The sequence below is a fragment of the Contarinia nasturtii genome, unplaced genomic scaffold (assembly GCF_009176525.2).
Source record: "Contarinia nasturtii isolate CC-2019 unplaced genomic scaffold, AAFC_CNas_1.1 Cnas_scaffold_810, whole genome shotgun sequence".
Classification (NCBI taxonomy): Eukaryota; Metazoa; Arthropoda; class Insecta; order Diptera; family Cecidomyiidae; genus Contarinia; species Contarinia nasturtii.
The window spans coordinates 479,433-506,632 of record NW_022198157.1 but is presented as its reverse complement, the minus strand read 5'-3'; the positions used below and the strand labels follow the sequence as shown (position 1 = coordinate 506,632).

The 27,200-nt window shown below is 36.6% G+C and overlaps 1 protein-coding gene across 3 annotated transcripts; it reads right to left on the bottom strand.

The window, feature by feature from the left end:
- Nucleotides 1–292: 292 nt before the first annotated feature.
- On the bottom strand, nucleotides 293–27,200 carry LOC116341877 (FERM, ARHGEF and pleckstrin domain-containing protein 2). Of its 3 annotated transcripts, XR_004201207.1 has the most exons (19): nucleotides 26,150–27,147; nucleotides 20,866–21,245; nucleotides 20,576–20,683; nucleotides 20,358–20,482; nucleotides 20,186–20,283; nucleotides 19,974–20,097; nucleotides 19,627–19,870; nucleotides 19,377–19,537; nucleotides 19,215–19,289; nucleotides 17,540–17,652; nucleotides 17,176–17,291; nucleotides 16,939–17,101; nucleotides 2,372–2,646; nucleotides 1,827–2,298; nucleotides 1,494–1,744; nucleotides 1,160–1,421; nucleotides 796–1,087; nucleotides 485–725; nucleotides 298–413 (listed from the first exon to the last, which is right to left on the bottom strand). XR_004201207.1 is itself a non-coding variant. In XM_031769209.1 (18 exons), the coding sequence occupies exons 2-18, from the start codon at nucleotides 21,025–21,027 to the stop codon at nucleotides 542–544; spliced, it is 3,225 nt and encodes a 1,074-aa protein (XP_031625069.1). In that variant the 5' UTR covers nucleotides 21,028–21,245; nucleotides 26,150–27,147; the 3' UTR covers nucleotides 293–541. The 3 variants fall into 3 exon arrangements, 2 of the variants coding, with proteins under 2 accessions (XP_031625069.1, XP_031625068.1); XM_031769209.1 differs by having other exon boundaries at nucleotides 293–725; XM_031769208.1 differs by lacking the exons at nucleotides 298–413; nucleotides 485–725; nucleotides 796–1,087; ... (2 more) ...; nucleotides 1,827–2,298; nucleotides 2,372–2,646 and adding an exon at nucleotides 3,883–16,549 and having other exon boundaries at nucleotides 26,150–27,200.

Here is a 27,200-nt window from a genome sequence, read left to right as displayed (position 1 = left end):
AAGTTTCATAGGTGTTGACTCAGCTTCCGAGAACAAAAACAACTCGACTTAATTTGAAAGCAACAAAGGTGACTTCTCTGCTAGAAAAAATAAAATAAAATAATTTAAACAAGATTTGCTTTTTGTTAGAATATTTGGTCAATCTATATTTATTTCATAATAATTAGAGTAAAATTCGTTTTTTATCTTAACAATTTTTCATAATCTTTTTGTTTTCATATTGAAAAGTCCATATATAAATCTATACAGAAAAATAATAATCTAATCTTCAACTCACTCGGTGAGTTTCGACAAAAAAAAGAAATCTAAATCGTGTCAATTAATTAACGTGCTCAAAAACTGTTTATGCTAACATTCAATTTATCAAAAATATATTCCAACAGTCCAAATAAACATGGAATTCTATGTCTAATCTAAAAAAAAGAATACAAGTCAATTTAATCGAATTCATGATGTTTAAACAGAAAATAAAACAATAAATAACTTGATCGAAATCGTATAAAACGTGGCTCCAACATGTCTTTGTCTTGTATACATATTATTAATGCGTTCCGCGAGTATTTTTGAAATCTTGCGTTTGTGTCGTACTTCGGAGAACTTGCATCCAGCGATTATAGGTGTGTTGACTATCAGCGCGGAAAAAGTACACGTGATTTTTAAACGATAGCTTAAATACAAATTCCTTTTGAATTGTGTCTTGGAAACTGGGTGGACCAACGGAATATCTATGAAATGCAATCAAAATACATTATTACTTCACATCGGAAGACAGTTAAATAATTATTGGTATCTTACCCAAGTAATGGCAGGCTGGCGAGTGCAAACTCATCTTGATAATTCTTATAAAAGAACAAGCAAAACGATGTGAATACGACCCATAATTTTTGCCATCCTGAACTATTTTTGAATTTTCGCAATAAATAGCCGCTCAATTGGTTCTCGGATGAAATGAGAAAATCTCGAAGGCCAACCGTTGCTCCACGATGCCAACACACATGTATTGCATTATTGCTTCGTACAGTTGCTGTCGATGGTACTTTTTGTGATGATTGGGCACCACACGAATCCAATCCTTCTTCAGATGAACCTACAGAAAAGTTGACATTTGTTACAATTTCATATATTCGATATAGATATATCGCATGACAATGACACTTACTGCAATTTTTCAGTGTTCCCAAATTGAGTTGAACATGTGGTTTTGATTTGATTTCAGTCGATGCTTTGGATAATTCGGCCAACCACAATGTTTTTTCAGCTGTCGTTCCAGTGCTAACAGTTATTGCCTTTTGTCCACCATAAATGATGAATGTATTGTGTTCGGCATTTTCCGTAATCAACGATCGAAGTGGAACATGGCCAAGAATTTTGAATTGTTGAGTGACTGGCGATTTGCTACCATACAAAAGTACATCCGAGAACTACAAAGAAACCATTAATTCATATTGAAATTAAAATACAATTTACATTGAAACAATGATGGTCAAACATACCAAAAAGAAAATTTTCTGCTGCAAACCACGTTTGGAATGTTTCAATAGGCATCCTTGTCGAATGAAAATGCGATTACTATTGACCAATAGTGTAAATCCGCCCAAATCTCGTTGTAGTTCGCATAACAACTGGAAATTCTCCGATTCTTCCAAACTTTGCCGTACATTTTCGGTGGTTCGTGACAACATAACCAGTGCTCCCTGACAGTCTGCACTACTGGGATGCTCTTCTGGATAAAACTCCAACAATTCTAAACAGAGAAAATAAATGTCATTTATTTAACAAACCAAAGTCAAGTTTCATATTTAAAAAAAAAAAAACCAATTACATACTTTCCAAAACGAGTTGATAGTGTAGCAAACGATGTAATGGTTTCAGCACCAATGTAGCAATGGGCACATAGCATATTTTCTGCTGTTCAAATTCGCGATAAATTTGCTGGAATGCATCATCTGTTTCGTATAAATCGTTTAGACGCTCCAAAAACTCACGATGACTTTCCAAATATTCTTCGTATACAGGCAGTACAACCATGCTTTTCAGCATGATGTCTCCAATGTGATGTGTGTCAGTCATATTTCGATTTTCCCAGAGTAGAATACGATGCTCAAGATCTCGTAAGAACACACCATGATGTTGATTCATCGATTCAATCAATTGGAATAACGGTTGAAGTGATTCAACATTTTCGGGTGGCAATTCATCTTGGAACCATGTGTTTAAAATGTCCAAATCTTTTTTATACGTTCGTTCAGTCATTAGTATTTCTCTTGCCAAGAAATATGACTTTTCGTTCGGCGATAGCTGAAAGAAAAACAAAAGTTAACTTTTGATTCATTTGGTCATTAAAAAGCGATGAAAATGTATCGTTTCTTACCCTTCTCTTTGACGAATCACTGTCCCGTGAGTCAAGCGTTGAATGGCCATTCATCGGATATGTTTCGTTGTTGGAAATGTTTCCATTGTTTTCGGGATGACTATTGGTGATTCTTGTTTCTGCTTGGACCACATCATACACACCACCCTCAGATCGTGATAGCGATGACGATTTATCTGATCCCATACTCAAATCATAACGATGCTGCGGCGATCCTATTTCACCTTGACGATTCAATGAAACATTTCCATTGATTCCGTAATTGCTACCGACATCTTTGAAATAAATATTGAAATTTTCGATTAATTTATTGTTGCTTTTGACTCATTTCACTTTCTAACAAATATCTCTAAAAATGTCACTTCGTTACAAAAAATAATTGAAGAAAAATGTTCAAATTATGAATTTGCTACGATTCATGCGGAAATACACAAGAAATATTTCTACGGAAATGAAGAGCGAACGGAAAAATTATTCACCATACAGTATAAATTGTAAGGAAATCATACATTTTCTCGAAATACTCCTTACTTACGCTCAATTCGCCCTATTTAAATTTAGAAACGATTGTGGAATGGTTTTTGTATCCGAGTGCATGAGATATGCATAGTTTCATACAAATATCATTACAGAATCACCCTGGTGACCTCATTGTCAATTCATGCATTTTAAGTTAAATTAAAAAAATTTAACCCAAAAAAAAAATCGAAGTATATTCAAAACGAAATTTCATATATTCAAACAAAAAAATAACTATATAAAAATATCGATAAAAAACTGAATTTGAACATTCGGTTTGAATGCATGCGATAGAAAGTCATTTCAAATTTGGTGGAATAAATTTTTCTAATATATTTTTATTTATTTACTTCATTTTGCGTACATAAATTTATTCGGAGCATTAAATGCTTCGCATTCATCAACCCATCGTGAATTTATTGTGGTTATTTGATTGTTTGAGATTGAGTGTGGGTGTTGTATTTTAATTGTATTTATTTATTTTTTTGGAATAAAAGTGCAAATATATTGGACACAAAATTTGTTTGCAATCTTTATCATTGTCACATCATTACATTTTCGCTCAACTTTTGTCGATTGTTGTAGGATTTCTTTGTGCCAAGGTTTCGTGGTGTTTTTGCAAAATTGCTGAAATTTCGTCTTTATTGAAAGTGTTTGATTGCATTTGCTTATCAAAATGCTAATATTGTGAGGGTAGTGAGTTTGATGATAAATAATTTTTGGAATTGAACTCAATCGGTTATTATAATATTATAAGTATTCACTTTTCAAAAGATCCAGACATTAGGCTCGAGCTATGCATATAGCGGCTGCTATTTTAGAGGTGCTATTCATAGGCGCTATTTAATTCGTGTGCTGTGTGTAACACCGAGGAGGAATATCATAGCCTACTATTCTTTTGTACATTTGAATGTGAGTACGAGAGAGATGTAGAAAATAACGCACAATATGCATAAATGCATTAAAATGAGATAAATAGCGCCTATGAATAGCGGCTATGAATTAGCAGCCGCTATATCCATAGCTCAAACCTAATGTCTGGAAATAAATTAGCTAAAGAAATATTTTGATTTTTTTGTTGTTGAAAAATGCCCATAGTAAATACAGTTTTGCCACATACATCACAAAAAATTTTGTTCAACCAATTATTCAAATCCTCGTTAATTTATACGACCATATCGTATTTCTTCCAAAATAAATGTGGTTCTGCACTTTACTTTCAATCGATCAAATATAAATATCTTTTTCAGTTTCAAGATTTTCTCCGTATTATCAAATAGTAGAACGAGAGAAAATCAAAACAAAAAATATTTCGCTAATCGCTTAAATTCTATGGAGAAACGTAAATCGATTTAAAACAACCATCTTACGGGAAAAACGCACACAACATTTACTTTTTTGGTAGATTTTAATTCAATAATTTGATCATTAAATATATTTATATATTTAACACATAAAAACCTTTGAAAACGTAACGATTTTCTCTAACAGACACTCATATTCAGTTTTATCTGATTCGATTTTTCCGCCATTCGATCAGTATAGTGATTTTTGGAAAAAAAACTCGATTTTTATTATTGTTTTTCTTCTAAATCTGACACATTCATTTCGTAACATTTCACATTACCGATTCGCTAAAATTGTGTAATTGAATACCAATAACTAAATGGTTTTGTATTTTGTTTGAAAAATTAATCGATTAACAAATAGATATTTTTTTTGGATTTTTGTTATTGTTCTTCAATGAATGTAATTTTCTTTAGATTTTGTGAATCAAATAAATGGAAATAAAAAGTGTCTGAGGGGTGTTTTAAAGCTATTAGAAAACAAATAGTATATTTTCAGTATTTTCCTGTTAATTGTTATCGTTTAGAGCCATTCTTTTTATTTGTATGACAATATCATTCCTTTTTATATATATATATATATAAATATTTGGCACAATTTCCGTTGACGATTAGAACATATATGACATTCTCTAAATATTTTTTATTTCTGGTTTTATTATAATCCTCTCACTTTTTGTGTTGCTATCATCTGTACTGGGGATTGAATATATTATATTATTTGATTTTGGCATTCAGAGGCCACTTTTTTTTAAATTGGCTAAACAAGAGTTTGGCAACTCATCATTATTACTCATCCATAGGTACAATTTATAAATGAAAAAAAGTTTCCAGTAAGGGAATTAATAGGGTGTGATTCTAACGGTGCTATTTTGATTAAAAGTATACTTTTTTGGCGATTATCTTGTTTTCAACAAAATCGGACTTGGATAGAAAATCACAGTATCGGTTTATATTTTATTTGGCACATAATGCTTGTGCTCAAAATAACTGAGAATAAAATAATCTGAATTGTCAAAAACATTCACATTGTGTGTGTATTCGAACTTGTGTAAAACTGTTAAACATAATTTTGATTGCCTTTATCATATAAACATTTCTATACTTTCTTTTGATTTCCTTTTTCATCTTCTCCGTTTCTTTTCTATATAGAACAAAAGTTTATTCCAATGCGTTTACTAAATGAAAGAAGGGACATATAGGATTTACTGCTCGTCACTTAATTCGGATTCGTCACCGCCCAAAAACATTGGCGGCGGCACGACCGTTTCATTTAAATCGAAAAATTCGGAGCCCTCTGCGTCGGATCCACAGTCGGGAATATTCTGTAATGTTTCGTATTCAATATTCGACAAACGCACCACAGTGCGGGCGGTTGTCGATGACATTTGCAAACTATTACTTTCTTCGCTCGAATAGTAAATATTATCCGATATGCTCGATTGAGTTTCGGATTTTGGTTCGTCGTGTTGTGAATAATTTTGTGTTCGTATGCTTGTTTTGGGCGGTGTATCGCACTCATACGTTGAACCCGTATTTATTGAATCTTCCCGTTTAATGGGTCGTTTCTTTTGGTTGCGTGCTGGTTTTTCGGGTGGTTGTGTGCCAAAATTGTTCGATTGTCCAGTCGGATTTGGTGCGATTGTTGGTTTCGGTGTTATTTGTGGTTTATAAAGTGGATTCGTTATGTGACTGAGGCGATCGTATTTTGGAAAGCCCATCTCATCAACGAGATCATGAGACATATCAAGACTTTCGAATTTGGTCGATTTTGACGTTGACGGATATGGTCCCGAATGTTTTGATTCAATGTCGGTTTGTTCGTAGTAGTCATCGTCAACTTCTTCGTAATATTCATGCGAATAGGTTTGTTCTTTTGAAATATCGGAACTTTCAGCCGAACTTTCATGTTCGATTACAGGTGAAGTTGGCACTTTAATTCGTTTTACATTTGCAATTTGTCGCTTTTTTCGCATACCTTTCGTGCGAAGTTTTGGATCTTGTTGTCGAAAATCGACAGAACTGTCTGTTTCATTGCCACTTGATGGATTCTTCAAGCGGGTTAACGACATTTTACGCGGTGGCTTTTGAATTGCTTGAATTGGCGGTGAATCGGAGCTCAAGCTGCTCGAATAGTATGGCGAACATTTGATCAGTTTATCGGGCCGTGTTGGCATTGGAGATGAATTTTCGGTACTCGTTTCACCGCTTAATTGCGATGTAACGGTGGTCGAAGAGCTTTGGCCACCCTCTTCTTCAATAATTTGCGAACACTCTGATTGACTCGGTGGCAGGGTCAACATGTGTTCATGAAATGAATTACTTTGACGCACCTTCAATGCCGTTTTATAATCACGAATTTGAGTCTTCGACAATGTCTTATCATCGTAACTGTGATATTTAGTTAATGGTTTATCGTAGGGGCTCATACGTTCGTCATCCATTTGTTTTGCACCTTCATCAATCGCACAAAGTGTTGACGGCGTTTTCATCGAATGCAATTGTTGGAACTCCTGACTTTGATATCGTTCCGTTAATTTTTCATCATGACCGTACAATTTCTCAACGAATTGATCACTTTCGGACACAATGTCTTGACTTTGATACCGTTTTGACATGAGTTCAAGTGATCGTCGTTTGCCCGACACCGTTATCGGTGACGATTCCTCAAAGGTGCCTTTAAATTGTGGTTTCTTTTCTTGCATGTCAACAATTCGCGGTGGAATCTTAACCGGTCGTTCGGTCGATTTTGGCGGTGATTTTTTACCGTTTTCCTCTTCTTTTGACGATATTTGACGATGTTGTTTCAATTGAATGTATTCAATTCCACCGGTCGATTTCATCGGTGCCGTTCGAATTGAGTCGCCATTACTTTTTAATGTGCTTGAATTACTGTCGCTGGTCGAAGCCATTTTCGATGAATCAAGTTGTGAGATTGTTGCGACAAGTGTTTTACTACTGCTCGTCGACCATTCAGTGATGCTCTGAGCAATTTCGGTTAGGGTCATTGTAGTATCGTCGCTTTTTGGTGTGCCCGAAATCGATTCGGTTAATTTATCGGTGTCAGAACTTGAGAAAAATTGTTCATATTTAATGGGGTCATTGCTGTTGCTGCCACCGCTAAAGCATCTCTTAATTTTACTACTTGAAAAACTGCCAACACTTTTCTCGTCAAGACTTTCAATCGACTTATTGAGCGAACTCATGCTCGATTTGGTGTGATTCGATTTCGATTCACTTTTAATGCCCCCCGAATGATTTGATACCGCCGACAAACTATCCGAACCGGATAAATTGGCATATTGACGCACCGTATTTGTGCCCGTACTCCATTCAGATATACTCAAACCAATTGAAGTGTCTTCGGAATGTGAACTGTGTGTACATTTAATTGGTTTACCCATACGAACGGTACCATCTAAGTCCGTACCAAATGAACTTGTCTCCTCTTCCGAATGACTTGAATGACTACATTTTTTATATGAACCACTACTACTTTTTGTCACTTGTTCGGTTTCGAGACTGCGACGCTTCACGGTGATTTCATCGCGATCAAAGGTGCTCGAAAGAATGTCATCATTTGATGTATCCGAATTGTTGGAACTGCGTGAAATTTTACGATTAAAATATTCAGCGAATTTTGTGTCATCCGGAGAGACAATCATTTCAACGGTGCCTGGACTAAATACATCATCAACAACAAATGGTTCGTCGTCAAAGCCCATCACTTCACTTTGAGGCGGAGAGGAACGTGTCGGTTGCAAAACAATCACTTTCTCCGTATCGAGTTGTTCTTTGATCAAGCCCACATTATGCTTGTGACCTTTACAACATGTATTCGATGGTCTCAAACATGATGCTGAACTTAAGCAACTTTGTGGCTCATATGGATCAACATAACATTTGGATTCTTTTGCCGGCGATGATTTTGGCAAATAAGAAGTGCCACCAGCACCGATGACAGGGGAAGTTGGAATTTGTTGACTTTGTTCAACAATTGGACTTATGATTGGAGTTTCGATAATTTTTTCCGTTTGTGAATTGTCTTTGGAAATGTCGGCCATTTGGCTAATATCATCTTCATTGTCGCTTTCGTTTGGATGGGCCGTGGTTGGTGTTACGGTTGTGTCTGTGAATGAATCGACCATAACTTGAGACGCAATTTCGGGCGCATCAGTGAAAAATGTGGAAATTTCTTCAACAACTGGCGTTTCAATTTCAGCACTATCTGGCGGCGATGGCCAATTTTCCGAATCTTGTGATCGAATTGAAGTGGAAGTTTTCCAACAAAATGTACGCGGCAATGTACGCTTTTGAATCGGCTGATCGACCGTTCGAATGTGAGTTTCAATCGTTATGTCTTGTTGCGATGGCAAACTATCATCGTATGGAATATCAGGCAGTGGAAAATCCTCTGAATCTTGGCTACCCGCATTCGATAAACATTCCAAAGTGCGTTTATCAGTTGCCGGCGGAATATTTGAACCAATTAGTCCACGTCGTGAGGCGCATGCCCGTGCAGCACCTTCTTCAACGTTTGTAATGCAGAAGCGGCCGTTTTTTACACCAGTCGCTTCATCGATGCCATAAATATCGGCCAAACGATCACTCAATTGTGAATCGCATGGAATTTCGGGCATTTCAGCCGATGTTCGACGATCACCGTCCGAAATATAAGCAAAATTTGTGATACTACGTGAATCAGAACTGATGCTTGCTTGATGATCACTCGAAATGATCGAACACTCTTCATGAATGCTTTCAGCGTCATTTTGACTCATTTCGCCGCTACGAATCTCCTCCTCACAACTTGATTTTTCCGAAGCCGTACTTCGTTCTGAAATTCTTGACAGCGTTCTACTCAATGTAAAATTCGAATTGTATGGAATTATGTCACTTGAATTGGCACCATAGTTCGGTGTCACTTCGACTATCTCATCTTGAATGCTTGAATCGCTTTCTTTTTGTTCGTCCAAATTACGTTTATCTGTGGTACTACTACTACTACGACCCAGATCGTCTTCCATTGCAATCCAATCGTCTAAACTGGAACTACCTGAACTTTCAACATTGAATGCTTTAAAAGTCGATTGTTGTTCTTTTTGCTGTAGAATACCATGGCGTTGTGCTGCACCCATTGAACCACTACTACTTTCCGTTTCAAACGAACCCTTTGATTCGGCACTCGATTTTGATTCCAACGAACTTCGTTGATCGCTATCGCTTCCTTTCACTTCATTCGTTTGTGCTTTCAACTTTTTCGAACATTCACCTTTCTCATCGAGCCGATGCAGTTTTTTATGCACCGAAGCGATTTCTTGTTCGGGCGCTAAATGTTTTGAACTTTTCTTTTTACCATTCGAATCAGAACTGCCGCTTGAATCGCTTCGTGCCAATAGCTTTGAAATACGTTCTTCAATCGCATCCTGTTCCGTACTCGAACCCAAATCAATTGGACTTTGCTTTTCAAGGCTTGGCGATTTAACGTGACCATCTTCGGGTGAGCTTGGTGAAACTTGTGAATCTTTTTTCAATTTTAAAAGCATATTTTCGCGTAATTCTGTGCATTTTGTTTCGTCATTTGCATCGATTGATTGTGAAATGCCAAGTGGCCGTGAAATCGAGCAACTCACACTCGATTCATCGTCCAACGAGGCTCGATTTAATTGCAAATTATTTGTTTTTTCAATGGACGATTGAGTGTCAGTGCTACGCGAACGATCTGTACTTTGTTTCGAAAAGCTACGCCTTTCATCAATTCTCATTTTTGCATCGGCTACCAATGTGACATCTGGCTTCGTCATAATTGTTTCGGGCGTCGGTGTTACATTGCCCGATTCATTTGCTTGTATGAGCTCCTCGTTATTCACATCTTCCAAAGTGCTTTGCTTTACCGTGGCATGCACATCATGGGCAATGTTCGTGGGTGTATTATCGGAAATATCGGTGCCAATAAATTCTTCGCACTCAATGGTTACCCATGATGAGCCAGACTCATCACTTTTACTTCGTTCGTAGCTCAATTTCGATTGAACTCGAACGGGTGGTATTGGTTTCTCATCGCCGGCCACTTCATCGTAATCCGGTTCTTCGATCGATGGCTCTTCGCATTCAATAGTCGGAATACGGTGATGCCATTGAGGCACCACAGCATCATCGTCTACACCATCATCGGGCCGAATTTCACTGACCCAAGTCAATGACTCCTCTTCGCTTTCCATTTTTTCTTCGGCATTGTGCACGTCTTTATTGGGCTTTTCTTCCGATGGCATCGATTGCCGTTTTAGCAATTCTAATTTTCGTCGTTCGGCAATCACCTCTTGCATGTCCATCTCTTCAATTGGTATTGGTTTTACCACTTGTGTTTTACTTTTGACATCGCCCTTCTTTGACGACGGCACCGTCGGTTTTTTCTCCACAATTGGTGTTGGCGTAAGTGAATCGATCAGATCAAATGTTCGATCTAAACTTCTTGTTTTTATTTCAATGTCAAGAAACTGTGGCGGTGGATGAGCAATTTTACTCTTTTCCAGCGATAGAGATTTTTCATCGATACGCTTATGAACAACCGGACCTTCAACTTTTTGTTTGGTCAGCGCATGATCTGTGTCTTTATCTTTTTCCTCTGCATTATCGGAACGATCCGATTCGTCCATCGATTTATTGCGATCTTCAAAACTACGATTGGCTTTTTCAATTTTTTCTTGACTTCGATTCTCATCGAAACTTCGACTAAATTTTATCAACGAACAATCAAGTTTCTTTGGTGATTTTGCAATCAATACATGATCTTTGGCTTTGCTACGAATTTCCGTGTCAATGATAATATTATCGCCGTCAGTGGTTACAGAGATTTTATCTTCGGGTGGTACTGGAAATGCGGGCAAAATTGTTTTGTCCGGGCTCAACAGTGTTGGAATCGTTTGTTTTACAGCCGATTCATATAGTTTTTGTTGACGTTCTTTACGCTTGGCCGCATCCAATTCGTTTTCTTCTTGTGAACGACTTTTTTCTTTGCTCAATCGCCGTGGAAAGTCTTTTTCAAACGAACGTGGCCTTTCTTTTGAATCGCTACGTTTTGTATCGTCTTTCGCATGGTCTTTCGTTTTACGATTTGGATCTTGTGGTAGAAGTAGTTTCTCTTTCGATTTTTTAGAAGCATGTTTTTTCAATCCGCCGCGTCCGGTACTATCAATGCTACTCGCACGACTCACACCGGGTGACGTACGATTCGAACTGTTACCCGAACTATAAGGCGATTGATCGAATTTATAGCGCGGAATATCAAGAATTAAATGATCACCACTGCGAAGTTTCATTTTGGATTTTTTCTTTTCTTTTATTTTCACACCTTGTAACGTGATTTTTTCAATGAACTGTAAATTGTTCAGCAGTTCCATTTCTTCATTGTCAAAGGTAACATCACTTTTGGTTGCAATTTTCTTCGGATCTAAACCACATTTTGCACTGAATGTGCTTCGTTTTGGAGTCAATGGTTTCTCTTCCAGTATTTCACCTTCTTCGTCGACGGTATCGTCTTTTGTGGAAAATGCATTCATCGGTGGCAATTTATTCAATGAAATAACATGTGTGTCAAGACTCTTGGCACGACGGCCAGCTGTTGGTGAGTCTTGGGTTGCAATTTGTCGTTGCAGGGACGCGAATGCCGAACCTTCCGACAAATTCAATCGAGCATGTGCAAATAGAATGGGCGCATGTCCCTTTGATCGTACAACAATCGATGAATCGATAAATTCTTCAATTAGTTTGGTTCGTGATTTTTTCGTTGCTCGCACCTCTTTCGATGTGATTAACGTGTATTCGACATCGGATGTGACTTTTGTTTCTTGACACGTTTCGTACGCATCGTCATCGGTTCGATGGAGAAATTCACAACTTTCAAGTATTGGCGATGGTATTTTCTCGGTGAAGTGATAACCTTGACTGGTGATCTCATCTAAATTCTTGGGCTGTGGCATTGCATCGTCTTCGGAGCTTGGAATCGATATCGATCGCTCGGAAATGCGTCGCAACTCTTTCTGGCTAACATAAGCCGGATCTTTTGGATGCGCATGATAACGACTCTCCAATTCGGCTAGCCGTCTCGTCTGTGGCGGTGAACCTTCGACCTCAGTTGAGCTCATCGTTTGACCACGACCCCAGGCCGCTGACATTATTTTACTATGCTCTATTCTTAAAATTGGTTCAATCTCTTTTCGTGATTGTGGCGGTGAAAATTCCAAACGTGATGGAACCGCTTCAGCCGAACCAAATACTTCATCCGAATCAATGCTTTCATCGTCCGATGAAAATGATGTTATTCGAATTTTACTTCTTCGTGGACCAGTTCGGGTTCCTTTACCTTTCGAAACACGTGATTTGATTATACGTTTTATCGTCGTTGTTTGGTTTATTTCCTTTTTTACGCCAATTAATTTAATATCGGATGCATCATTTTTTTGCGTATCAATTTTCATTTTGGATACAGCGCCACCAGAGCCGCGCATTCGATGTAAACTGTCAGTTTTTGAACTTGTATCACTTTCGATTTGGCTCAATTTATGATTGAGAGTTTCCATCATTTTGGGGTCCATGCGTTTGGTAATGTCTCGACTTTTGGGACTCATTGGAGCAACGGTTGGCGACAGACTTTTATCGATTTCCAAAGTAACTGGATCGACGGCCGACAAATCAATATTTTGTGTGAATAAAAAACCCGATTCCTTATCAGTTTTCGCCAAATTATCGAGTAAATCGGGTAAAATGTCTGGTTTAATATCGCCCGATTTTTTATCATTGTCTCCTTTTTTGTCTTTGTTTTTTGGTGATTTCGGAGACTTTGGCGACTTTGGTGATTTTGGTGATTTAACTTTTTGCTTTGGTGATGGTGCGGTGCCGTTCATTACATTTCTTTTGTGTAAAATATAGGGAATATCATCTTTCAAAAGTGGCAAATGTTTTTGTTCATAGTTGCGCAGGAATCCCTTTGTGAAATCGGTATTCGGCAAATCACAAGGATGATTGGCATTAAACATTCCCTTAAAATTTGATTTACACACAACCGGCGGTGCGCTTGGAATTTGCTTATAGAAATACTCTTCGTCGCTTGTATCGGCCGGTGTTAGATCAATCGATTTTTGATGCATAAGCACATGTCGCCGTGAATTGGATATTAACCGTGATCGATTTGCAAGCGAGTTGGGATCACTTTTGGTGCGTTCAACAGTTGCATGTGGGTGATAAAGGGAGGTACTTGTTTTCGCAATATTACTATCAGCACGTGGATTATATTCTTCAAAGTGTGTTTTTGCTATTAATTCTTCTAATCGACTACTTTTGGTGCTACAAATTAAATGCGGTGATTCGATAACTTGTTTATCAAATTCAGACATCAGTTCTGGAGTCAATGGATATTCGGGGCTTTTCTTGGATTTTTCCGTATACTGTACCGACGTTGGAACCATCGGTGGTGGAGGTGATTCAATACTTCCAGTTAACGATTGAATTTTATCTTTATCAAAGCTAAAAATATTATCGGCCGAACTACGTCGATATTCCTCGCTCAATTCCGTTGACAATTTTTTCTGTTGTTCGGCAATAATCATGGCAATCGGTTTATCGTTTGCGGATTTAATTGATCCGCTTGTCGGTGTATTTGCATACGATGCATTCGTTCTGGCGTTTGGATCAGTTTCGACATTTTGTAAGCTAATCGAATGAACGTGAGTGGTTGGCGTTGAAGCACTAGTGGTTGTGCTACGCTTACCATTACAATTAAAATTACTCTTATTACTACTTGGGAATGTCGATGAATAGGTGATTTCGTTGTCGTAATACGAATGCTTGGACGAAGCAAGTTCTTTAAGTAGATTTTCATGTGACAAATGTTGAATTTCCTCTTCGTTCAATTCTCCAGCCGCAATATAATATTCACTTTTTGATTCAACGCTTGATGTGCGCTCACTGCTCATTCGACGATTTGTAAATTGTTGAATTTTTTTGCTCGTTGTTTTTGGCATTTCGTAGTTTTTTGAACTGGCCATGCCACATGTCAAATCGATAATATTACCATCGTCGAGCGATTCTTTTGAATCTTGACTCGATGCACGAGATGATGTATTAAAACCACCCGAACCCGATCCAATCAACGATGTTTTACTTTTTGATGTTGTCTCACGCGATTTTTTACTATCCGTATGATAAACACTGTCTCGTGATTTTTTACTTGAATCATTACTTTTCAGTGAATGTTTATTATAATCTTCATTGTCATCATCGTAATAGTAGTCAATTTTGGAGTCTTGACTCGATGCTCGCATCGCTTCTTTGATTTGCTTATAGAAATTTCCATCGGATTTGACGCACATTTTTTCTCGTGGCAAATACCGAGCGTCTTCAAGTAGGAAAAATTCATTATCATTCATTAAATCTGCGGCACTTTTAGATTTCTCATCTTCGAATACATGGGTTCGATATTTACTCGGGCCATAGGAGCCATTGTAATGTGTTTGGGCATAATGTTGAAAGAGTGCATAGGCACCACCTTGTTGAATTTCATTGGCCACATCTGAACCGATGCTTTCGTCATCGGTCGGAATGTAATTGCCCGAGTCAAGTGAACACGAGCGTTGATGATACAGATTCAAGGGTTTTCTCATCGTTTGTGATTTTTCATAAGCCAGCGCCGTTTCACATTGATACGAATGCCGTTTTCGTGCATTATACACCATTTCATTATACAATCGTTCGTCTTCATCGTCAATGTCAGATTTTTCTAATAGTTCATAACTGTCATGCGATAGTTCGTCATCGGATGCAGCACATTCAATGTGATTGTGACTGTTGCGTTTGTGAGTTTGATCGAGAGCATTGTATGTTGTGCCCGGATAACTTGACGAATAAACTTTTGAAAATGAATTAAATTCTTCTTTGCCTTCGATCGATGGTTTTTTCGGAGTGTACGCTGAACGAAGTGCATCATCATAACGCGTAACTGGCGAATCAATGCGATTGAATGCCAAAAATTCACGATCAAAACTTTCGGGTTGATTTGTACAGGTGGAAGCATTTCGTGTACCTTTATACTCAACCACATCGTAAAGATCTTTGCATGAGCTACTACGCAGCCATGTATCCTTATCAACCAAACCATCGTCGATGACAACATTTTCGTTATCATCGCGTTCATCGCTGTATTGAAAGTGTCTGGGCAGTGTGGTTGATTGGCCACCGTTTGATTTATATTGAACCGACGAGTAAATATTCGAATGTGAAAGTTCATATTCCAGTTTTTCAGACGAATTTTTCTTCAACGAGCTATAGCCTGGGTCACCACCCGCACCACCTTGTGATGCAATTGCTTCATTATTTGCATTATTTTTATTACTTAAATTATTTAACGACCGATGATGGGTGCTTGAGTATTGATGACTGTCATACGATTCAATTGAATCAATTGCGGATAGATCATAGTTACGTTTAATTTTGCCTTCAATATCGCCCATTAAACCGGCACTACTGTGACGAGCACCCGTATTATATGGTGCTGGCATTGGATCTCGTGTGGGAATCATTTCGTTTGCATAAGCCGACGAATAAATACGGTCGGGATAATTTCGATTTGATTTATCAATATATTCGTTGCTATATTGTTGCCGTTTATCGTCGTTGTTTATAGCATTTTGCATATTTTCGCGTGATTTCATTTTTGCTTTGCGATCAATTGTCGCATATAAATCAGCCATAACAATTGCATTATTATTGTTTAGTGCTTGATTTGGATTATAATTTGTATAGTTGCTGCTATTGGTTGGATTTAGTTTATTATTGCTACCGTTACGATTTCGGTATAAATCATTAATATCTTGGTAAATAATATTATCGGGACCGCTGCTGATGTCATCCGATTGCGTTTCTTCAGTGCTGACGGATTTAGACATCAAAAACGTATTGCTATAATGGGTTTGTTTGCAAACATTGTTGGCGTCGGTTTGTGGCCAATGTGAGATTTGCGGCTGATCCATGGTATGATCCGTAGTATGGATGTCCACCGAAGCGGTGGTTGTTTGCGAGGATTGTGTTGTGAGCGAACTCTCCGCCGCATGCCGTTGCTGGGTATAGATGTGCCTCCGATCCAATTGATCGGAGGGCACAGCAGTTACATTGTGCGCCGGCTGGAGCGGCTGCGGTTGGATGATACCCGCCGAATCCGTTTCGACAGCTTGGCTCATATGCGGTGGCGAGGTGTATTTGTGGTTGTGATGAGGCAAGGTGTCTTGCGACACCACATGAGCAAAACGGTTGCGGTTCGGATCTTCATCAATGGACACACGCATGGCAAATGAATGAATGTGAAAATATTGATTTTGAACATGAGTAATGAATTCGGTTTTTTTTTATTGTTGTTGTTTAATTTATAATACCAAATTATAAACACAAACCAGAACACAAGGTATACCAAAAATAAACATCGTTGATCACTGAACTCAAGCATATAATTGAAAAACGATAAACAAACGATGGAAATTGTATCATTTAAAAAAATCATACATACATATTATTTTCAGTCGTTGCGTAGAAATCATAATTTGAACTCAAATATGAAAATGAACGAAATGATATGAAATGAAGATGAATAAATGAATGTGGATTTTGATAGAAGAAAAAAAATAAAATAATTTGCAAAATTATATAAATATTTACCTTCGGAACGTCCATGAACCGGATCGATTTCGCGCATATTGTTGTTGTTTTGTTTGCGAGAGTTCCATGTGGTTGCCGGAGATGCAGAGTGACTCGAATCCATGTGTTCCGTTGTTACTGCAGAAGTCTTCGTCGGATAAATCTCCACCTGGGCTGCTGTGACCTGTAATCATTCGTTCAATGTTTCGCATTAGTAACGCACTAGAGTGACAGACTTGAGTTTTAATTTCTACTCACTTGAGACCGCGTGTGTTCGGTACGACTGTCGTGTTGGTGACTCGGTGTATTCACTTGCCTCTTCGTCTGAGAAGGCGTCATCGAATTTTTGTTCGGATTGCGATAGTCCCATTCCGCTGTTGAATATAAATAGAATCAAAATTAAATCACATGTACATAATTGGTAGACAGAATACGGTGTCACTTCACTGCTTTTTTTGCTACAAAAATTATACATCGCTTAAATAAACCGAAATGAAAAACCCTCAAAAAAAAAAAACGTAAACACAAAAAATTAGGGAGAAATTTGAAATGATACAACTTAATAAAAAGGAATAAAAAAACAAATAATACAAAAACAAAATTGAAATAAAAATGTACAAACCAGTCTCAATCGGGAGCAAAGGATGTGCTGAAATGCTGGAATTCACATTGCACGAATTGTGCGACAGACTTCGATTACTAGCTTGAAGTGGTCCCTGACGAAATGATTGAGACCTGCCGGAACGAACACAACATTTATAATTTTCAAATTGGAACACACGAATCTATATCAATGGTCTGTTATTAAATTGCACCGGTTCTTTAAATTTTTCGGAGAATATTTCGCACAACATTTCTAATTTTATTTTGCCGAATCAAAATCAATGAAACTTTGATAACGTTGCAAATAAATTGCTGCATTTGTCATGCACTTGATAGTCACGAATCGGAAAACATTGAATTGTTTTTGTTTAAAGTTCAGTTGTTTGTTGCATTTTGTTTTGTTTTTGAAAGAAAGAAACACAGATTTAAATAAAACAGATTTTAAGAGAAAAAACACAGGAGCAGAGAAAAATGAAAGTAAAATCACAGATATGAAATGAAATGAAGTGTGTTTGAATGTCGCATTCATAGAAATAAGTGTTTGCACTGTAAAGAGGCGTGCCAGCAGTAGGGGTAGGTAATAGGCGCAGTGCTTATTTACAAGAAGTTAACAAGCAATTTTTTAAACGTTAATTTACATTGAGTATAACAAGCACCTCATTATTAGAAGCAACCGTCTTATGCAACCGATTTCGTTGATCGACCCATAGACATTTTTCTTGATGAAAATGATAGAATGGCTCATGGTAATTTATCTAAATGACGCACAGAAAAATGAAATGATTCGTTGAGAATGAAGGTGGGAATAGCATTTTCGAACATATGTTACTTCCTGATCAGAAACAGCCGAAGAGTGTCTTGCCAAAATTTTGCACTTTGCCGAAGACACTTCTCAATCACTTCTTAACGGTAGGTTGTACATATAAGATCGAAAGTGCTTTGCTGACTGTTCTCACTTCAAATTTTACCCACTCAAATACGAGATTAAAATACATGATCTCGTCTAATGTTCAAAAAAAAAATCATATTTCATCTGCGTTTGTCATCATTATCTCATCTAATTCCACCTAAAGCTATCCTTATGGTGTTTATTTATCAAAATGTGCAATATTCGAGAATTGAATGAATAAAAGCATGAACACACACACAGAGAGTTTTCTGTTTGTTAATAAAAACAACTATCATGGCAATGAATGTTTTTTTATGCTAAATGAAACTATGTTTTGACATGCGATCGAAAAGTCCAATTTAATTGGAAAAATGTCTAAACTAAAACAGTTAGTATATCTTCGTTCAGTCCAGTGGAGGAAACAATAACAATTGGCTTGTGCTCTTGATCAATTGAGATGAGAAATAAATGTATATGCATGAAACATCGGTAAATCTAATATCATATTTAAACATATAAAGAACACGTAGAATTTTAAAATGGAAACAATGATATTAAAATAGAATATGTGAATAGAATTGAAGCAGCAAAACAAAACTCATAACGAAACCGAAGACGAATCAATCAAAACATAAACCAAACAAAAAAAAAATAAACTTGAAAAGAATTCGGAAATATATATATTATGCATATAATAGACATCGATTAACAAAATAAAATCGAAATGAAATGCGAACACGTGCAAATGTAGCTCGTCATTTCGACCGAGAGAAAGACCAACAAAAATCAAGTGCAATTCACTCACCTTTGAAATGCTTGTCGCTTGACATAATTTTCACGCACGAATTCCACAATTTGTTTTTGCGTTCTTCCGCTGTATCTGTGGGTCGTAACATAAAAACAAAAAAAAAATCAGAACGGAACAAACATTTCATCTGATTGATAGTATGAAAATGAAAATATTTACCGAAACGAACTGCCACGTGATAAAACGCGTGCTTTTCGCCGGGGCGTCGATTGCACCATTGTGCAACGAAAGAAACCATGATTTTCTACACATTTTTTCCAAAAGTTTTTACATTCGTTTCGTGTTTCAAAGAAAAACTCCACCGTATCTTTGTAATAACCCTGAAAATACAAATGTGACGTCAGACCCAAAAAAATAAATAAATATGATAATTTGAAAAGCTAAAAAAAGACATGTAAATGTAACATACATAGCCTTCAGGATGAAGTTTGACCAGAAAACGTTTTCGTTTAAATGAAATTTTTCGTATTTTTGCCCAAGAGAATGTGTTGATTCGTGTGATGCCTTGAAATACAGCAATTCCCATGTGGGCAACCGACAAATTGAGTGGCACACCCTCAATGTCTTTGGCTGGATGCATTCTCATGCCATACAATTCACAGCGTCGTGCTGTTTCCAATAGATTCAAATCGGCTTCAGCTGGCGTTTGACCTCTGCATGTTATTGGAGGAAAATAAAAATTTCAATCAATCACTCTGATAATATTACAGTGGCCATGCCACTTAAAGGTTCATTCAAATTGCGGCCATCACTTACACATGCTTTTTGTGATTTTCCATAATTCGTCGTTGCATTGCCGCATCCTGATGCGGTACAAAGCGATACGATGACAAATATGTGTGATCCGGATAATCTTCGGCTACATAATCGCCACACGATGCTATTACAATGAAATATAACAATATCCAATATTAAAATGCGCTCGAGGGCAAATGAAAACGAGAAACCGTTTTAAAAATAGAACTCACCTTGAACTATGTAACTGGCCATTAAGGCAGCTGTATTATCGTTACATTGTAATGTATTATCAGCTAAGTCTCGTTTGATTTGTAAGCAAAACAAAAATCTGTGGTAAAAGTTTGAAAAAAAAAAAAAAATTGAAGAGAAAACTTTTTTAAAGCATTGTTCGATATAATTTACCGTGTAAATTCTTCTTCTAACTGCACAGGATCGGGTGTGTAAAATTTAACGCAAAATTTAAGCATGGGTTCAACGAGCGATAGGCCAACTTGTCGATTTATTGGTTTTTCTAGATCCAACCAATACTGAAAATGTTCAAAACCAAAAACCATTAATTATTCATACGAAAATGGAAATTTTTCTTTGAAAATCAACCAAATATGTCAACGTTTACTTACTTTAACATTTGACGTAGTTTCTTGATATTCTAGACCAAAATAATCCTCTTCGAGTAAGTTGAGCTGTCGGCAAACTTGTTCGAATAAAACTTTTCCCAGCGCTTTGGCCTGGAAATATGCAAAATGCATTCAAGTTGATTAAATTTGCATGAATTTATTTATACTGCTTGGATATGTTGCAACCAATTAAATTAAATCAACTTAAAGGAAATGGGTGTGCTCAATGGAATGGAATGAATGAGCACAATCATCGTCATCATAATAAAAAGTAAAACTACAAATAAAATTACCTGCACTTGGAACAAAGTGACTGAATCATCGAGCATTTGTACGCGTATGGCTAATTTTTTCGAGCCACGACTCACTGTGGACGCCGAACCATCCACGCCGGATGGTGTGCTGAGCGAATGAGTCATTCGATTTCCCGATGTCGACGCTTGTGATGGTGCCATTTTTTTTCGTTTTTTATACGGTCGTTTGTCGTTGATTGGCGAAAACAAATAAAATGTTTCGTGACTATTTAATGGTTTAATGAGGGTAGTGCTGTGCTAAAAGGTCGGAATCGCCAATTTAAATCACTGCTCAATTAAAATGAACTTCAAGTTTTTCGTCGACGTCGAATGAAACTGTTTGTCGTATTTACTAGTTTACACCGAATCGTTGAAGTCATCTGTAAAAATGAAAATAAAAATAAACAACATTAAAACTCAATCTCAGCGCAAAAGGATGTGAGCATAAATTTTAACTTAAAAGCATCGTTTAAAATACTGCGTTTTTTGTTTCGTATTTTTTTTGTGACTTGCATCTCTCATCGCTTGAATGCATTCCTAACTATAAACACATGTCATTGTGCACACAGAGATAAATTCCGTGCTGAATGCAGTGCACCGATATAAAATGCTATAATAATGAATTCACACACGTGTTGGTAAGATTGACTTCGCAGGCGCGCACGCATATACTGAAATGAGATTCTGACAGCGTTAATTCTATTCGGATATTCGATTTTATTTACAGGATAAGCATTTTCGTGGAGGCACATGATTTTCTAACAAAAAAAAAAAAAAAAAAAAAAAACAAATCCAATGCTTGTTTGCATTTCGAGAAAGTCAAACATAACATGAACAAATTTTCAGTTGATTTAAGATTGAAAAGATCCAATATAAGCTGGCTGGAGAGTGCTAGAAAGCCAGATAAACAACATGAACCGTTAAATGTTTTAATGATTTGCTTAGTCGATATATTAGGCTTTAGTTTCTGTGGAAAATAACAAAATTACGTAAACACTGTGGCAGTGGATTTGTTTAGAAATGCGCATACAATGTCTATTCAGCGTGTGTGTGTGCTCAGAGTAAATTAAAAGGTTCGCGTGCATCATCATCATCGTAGACGAGATTCAAGTGTGAAGAATTTGTGACTAAAGAAAGTCGTAACGTGTGTGTATCGTGGGTTGGACTTAAAAGAATTTATGGCATTTCACATTGTTCTTTTTATTCTCTCTTTCTCTCTCTATCCATTTCCATCGTCTTTGTTGCGGTGATTGTTGTTATTCATTTTCATCGCGTGATCAATTTGCCTCGCAAATGACAAAATGTGATGAGCTTAAAAATATGAAAAACTCGTTTATATTTGGTAGATAATAATCTATAGAAGTTTCAACGTCGAGTATTGTATTCACCGTTTTCGTCGTTCTCGTCGTCATTGTCGCAATAAATGTGCGACACAGCTGGCTTTTTCTAATGAACAAAACTGAATATATTTTTGGCATATCGTTATAATACATCCAAATACATGTAGTTGATATTCCATGTCGCCGCATATGTAATACATCTGTACGACAGTAAATTGGCTGTGGTTTGTGCTGTGAACGACGACGATGATTATGATTGTGATTAATATTGTCTGCTGACAACCTACGTTTCTAAATCCCAACAACAATACCATACCACATAAATCTTTTGTTCTTTGAAAACAAATTTCCGGCATTAATTGGATTTTGTCGTCAATATTATCATATCTTTTATGAAACTGGCATTCAATTCAATTTTGGAAATTGCAATCGTACACATCCATTAATTGACTTAATAAACTGTATGATTTTTTTAAATTAAAATCCGGATTATTGAGAATAAATCAAATGTCATGTCATTTTAAATTGATTTGGGGTCACACCTGATTTATAGCGAATACGAACACACGCCGATAAATGTAGAAGAGCGCACAGTTCAAATGAATAAAATCGTTTCGATCATTTGTAAAACGGTTTCGAAGGCATGCGGTTGAGTGGGTAAACCGGTACTGATATGAATTAAGCATTGGTAAAAAAAATTATAATAAAAAATCGATAGAATCAAGCAGAAATAGAAACAAAAAAAATATTTTATCTGAAGACGGTTCGAAACAGAAAGAGGCCAAAGCCTCTTGAACATAGCCATTTCTTTATTGAATTACATTTTTTTCATGTTCGCTTTGGATGATAAAATGAATTTCAGTCGGCCTCTTGATAAGATAAAAAAAAAAACAAATCAAATCACGTCTATCAGCAAGACAAACATGTTCAACTTATGTGTTTTTTTCAATGACTATTTTTACTGACAGTAATTTCAACTCCTGAATGCGACATGATTGAACCATTATTTGTGCGCTCCATATTCGTCGAGTGCAATCCCAAACCACAATGTGAAATAAATTTTTCACATATAAAAACGCTGCAATCGCGTGAATGCTCGGTGTCTTCGAAATCAAATTTATTGTTGACACTGCGGGCAATGACGTTATCTATGGCTTTTGATAGACTCGGATTTTATTGGACACAAAAACAACAAAAAAATATTGTGTTCGTTCGACGTTGAATTCAAGTGCCGGTAAGGATCGACACAATCTCCAGCTTAAATTGTGTAATAAAATTGTGTTGTCACTGCGATGTGAATGGATGTGTGCTGTGCATCGAGGCCAAAATGCATTGACTGTGTTATCTTAACGGGGCATAAGCCTCACACTTAAACCACATCCATATTTAGTTATTTGACGTTTGTGCATTTCTTCTCTTCTCTATTCTCATTTGATTTGCCATTTTTGCGATACAAAATGCTGTCCACATTATATACCATTTTCTATGGCTCTAATCCATATTTGGTTGAATTTATGACTGAGTTCAGCGACATTTTTGCCAATTCATTTCATAAGTGCATGAAAGCGCATGATAAAATAAACAGCTACGAATGTTATCGAACAACCGGAACTCCAAATGAAACGACATCATTTTTCCGTATCGATCGATGAGCGGTAACGGTAGAGAAAATGAACGGAAAAAAACATACGTAATATCCAGGTGCGCCTCATTTTGATCGACACATCGACCATTTACGTAATACATTATTTTTTTTAATAGAATAACCAATTTTTTCCATGGTCACTTAGAAAAATATGAATAAACAACAAGCAATGCTGTAATATTTTTGATTAAAAATAGCAACACAATTACTCGATTGATTCACTAATTATCCAGTAGATTGGGTTTTTCTTCATTGAACCGCAACTCTGGTTGGCAAACATTAACTGCCATTATTTTAATGTATGTATGTTGTAAAATGTCCGTAAATTGCAAGTGGATGGCATTGTATAGATCTAATTCGAATTAGCATTTTAATGAAAACAAATACATTGAAAATAGACACTATTTTTTTCATGATGCAAAAATATCGCCGGAGGACACACCTTAAACCCATAAATTTTCTTCAGAAAAATTTCCACTTGTATACCGAACATCAATGAGGATGATAAAAATATGCAAATGCACCCTTCAGAATTCAATTCTAAACCACTCGAAGTTTTTTTTTTTTGCTAAACCGACTGAACCGACGGATTAATCGATGGAGAATATAGCCTCTTAACTCTTTTCAAATTCACCTTTAGTACGATAAATTATCGTCGGTAATCGCTGAGTATTATGCACATAAAACATTAAAATCAATCAATTTTTAAATGTTTGATATATCACATTGAGATGTGCCATTCATTTTATCAGACCCATTCATATCGATCACATATACTTCGAACCATGAAGAATCCCATTAAAATGATTATTCGACAGGCATCCGTTGAACAAAATTTAAAAAACGTAAGCAACCGCATCCGCGCAGGAGGCATAAGTGGCGCTTGATAGGAAAACGCTACGTGCAGAGACAAACGAATTGCTTATTGTGGCATGCTATATACATACTGTGTTATGTATTGTCATAGTATACGAATGAAGTTGATACACCCGATAGGGAGAGAGTAAGAGAAAAAAGTGGATGGATGCTCTTTGATGGCTTAACATTATTACCGAGCGCAGCGACCTAATTTCCAAAGGAATCATTGTGCCTGTATCGCAACAGTACTTGCTTTTGTTATTGGTTGAGTTGCCATCTCTCGTTCTCCCCGCTGCCATTTTCCACATTTTGGTATTGGAACGAATGCGTATACAATGGCAACCACAGATAATACAGAAATTCATGTCATAAGCATTTTCTCTGCGCTCTTTTTTCTGGTTTCAACATGAAAAGGCCCATTTTCCGTACACTTTTAAGTTGTGAAGCGACAATTACCAAAGAATTATTTAGTTTTCATGCAAATAAATCCATCAACTATGATAATAAAAGATGAAGAGTTATTTGCATTTTCCTTTGTTTTCTTTTCTCGTCGCATCAATGAATTTTTCACATTCTTTTGTGTACACATTTACTTACAATGACAATGGCCACCGGAAAAATAAACTCAAAACGAATTGTACAAATATTTATTTCGTATAAATTTAAAGTCCAACAACGCAAAAGATATATGGCGTTTAATCGATTTTTGTCAATCACATGGTATGGATGCATGAATAAACAAATGTCATGGATGAATGAATGAATTTTGTTATGTTTATCACAATCGATTGTGTATACATTTGGTATCTATTTCGGTATGCACGTGAAATAAATTGAGATAATATTCGCACAGCTAGAACCAGCTTAGACGTACTTTTAATACGTAAGTGCGTGTACAGTGTATATACGTATAGGTACGCACATCGACATTGAAATTGCGTGGCCCCATTTGGTTAAAAAAAAGGGCTCTCTCACTTCACACACAATCACTCGCCAAAGTCAACTCACTCGGTGAGTACAACAATTTGACGAGTTGATTTTAAATTCACTTTCCTTCTTACGCGCACCGCACACACTCATCGCATTCCAGTCATCACAGCTAAAATAATCATATATATGTGACGAGCGACTCTCCGACGGAATGTGTATGCGTACTGCAACGGTATGCGTGTTACACCCTGTTTTTTTCTCTGTCACTCTTTTCGTTTGTATTTTTCTAACTCTTGTGTTTAATTATTATCAAAATAATTGCACATACTACATACATTTCCCATGCATCGGAATGAAATTCATTGAAAAAATCATTTGATCAATAGCTTGCAGCTAATGTACGAGCTACTTGAACTAATTGAATGCAAACGGAGCGCAATTGAAATGAGAACAAGACTATTTAATAATTTTTGTTTGTTTGCTATGGGGTAGCAGAAAAAACGTCACTTACTCTAACATCTCGCCCTTTTGTTTCAAACAATTTGCATGAATGGTTTCATTTCGATCTGCTGCACTACCATTGTGTTATTGATTGTTTTATGATTTTTCGCGTGTTAATTATTTAAACGGGTTTTTTTCGTGTTTCGCCTTATTTTGAGTAAATTTCTGTTTGGCAACAATGAAATTATTCTTTCTCATCCAATTATCGCATGTGTAACAAACTTTTTTTCTTTCTTCAATTTTAAATATCACTCACGCACGAAATAAAATACTTAAAATAATATGAAAATTGCATATATTTTTTCACTTTGCCCAATTCCCGTTTACACCCAGTTATTCTTTTTTTCTTTTTTTCTCACATTCAATTGGGTCGATGATAGCATCTACACTGGATTGGATCAACACTTTTTTGATGTGGATTCTTTTTTTTAGCTGGTTTTGCTTTGCGTCTCTTAAAAAATGAAATATGTTCGAATTCAAAGTAAACACTTAAACTTGGAATCGTTTATGAAAAAAGTGCCGCAAATTGATCTTTTTTTTACATAATGAATACAAATTGTAAATGCAGAGAAAAAAAATTTGTTGAAATGAAGAAAAACACAAAATTTAGCACTATACTTAATTACATGAAAAACGCAGCGCAATAAATCACACACACCCAACGTCAAACACTGCTTTCGCCATATTGAATACGAAAAAATACAAAATTCATGAACGTACCAAATAATCGAGCGTATACATAGATCAACACTTACACAAGCACACACAGATACACACACACACTCATTGGTTGTATGTTCTGCTTTGGTGGTGCTGCTCCGTCTTCGGCTGTTGTCTTACACTTCTGGAGCCCGACACATTCTCACTTCATACAACATTTGGATTCGAATCGTACACGCAACGTTGAATTTTGGTCAATGTGTGTGCGTGTATGAATTGTATCGTGTCCGTTTCACTCTTGCACAACGATAAACTTTGTCGGCTGGAAGGCGCGTCAAGTTACACGACAATCGTATGTTTATGTATCGGAATGCTATTGCTTTCTCAGTGCAACTTACCAA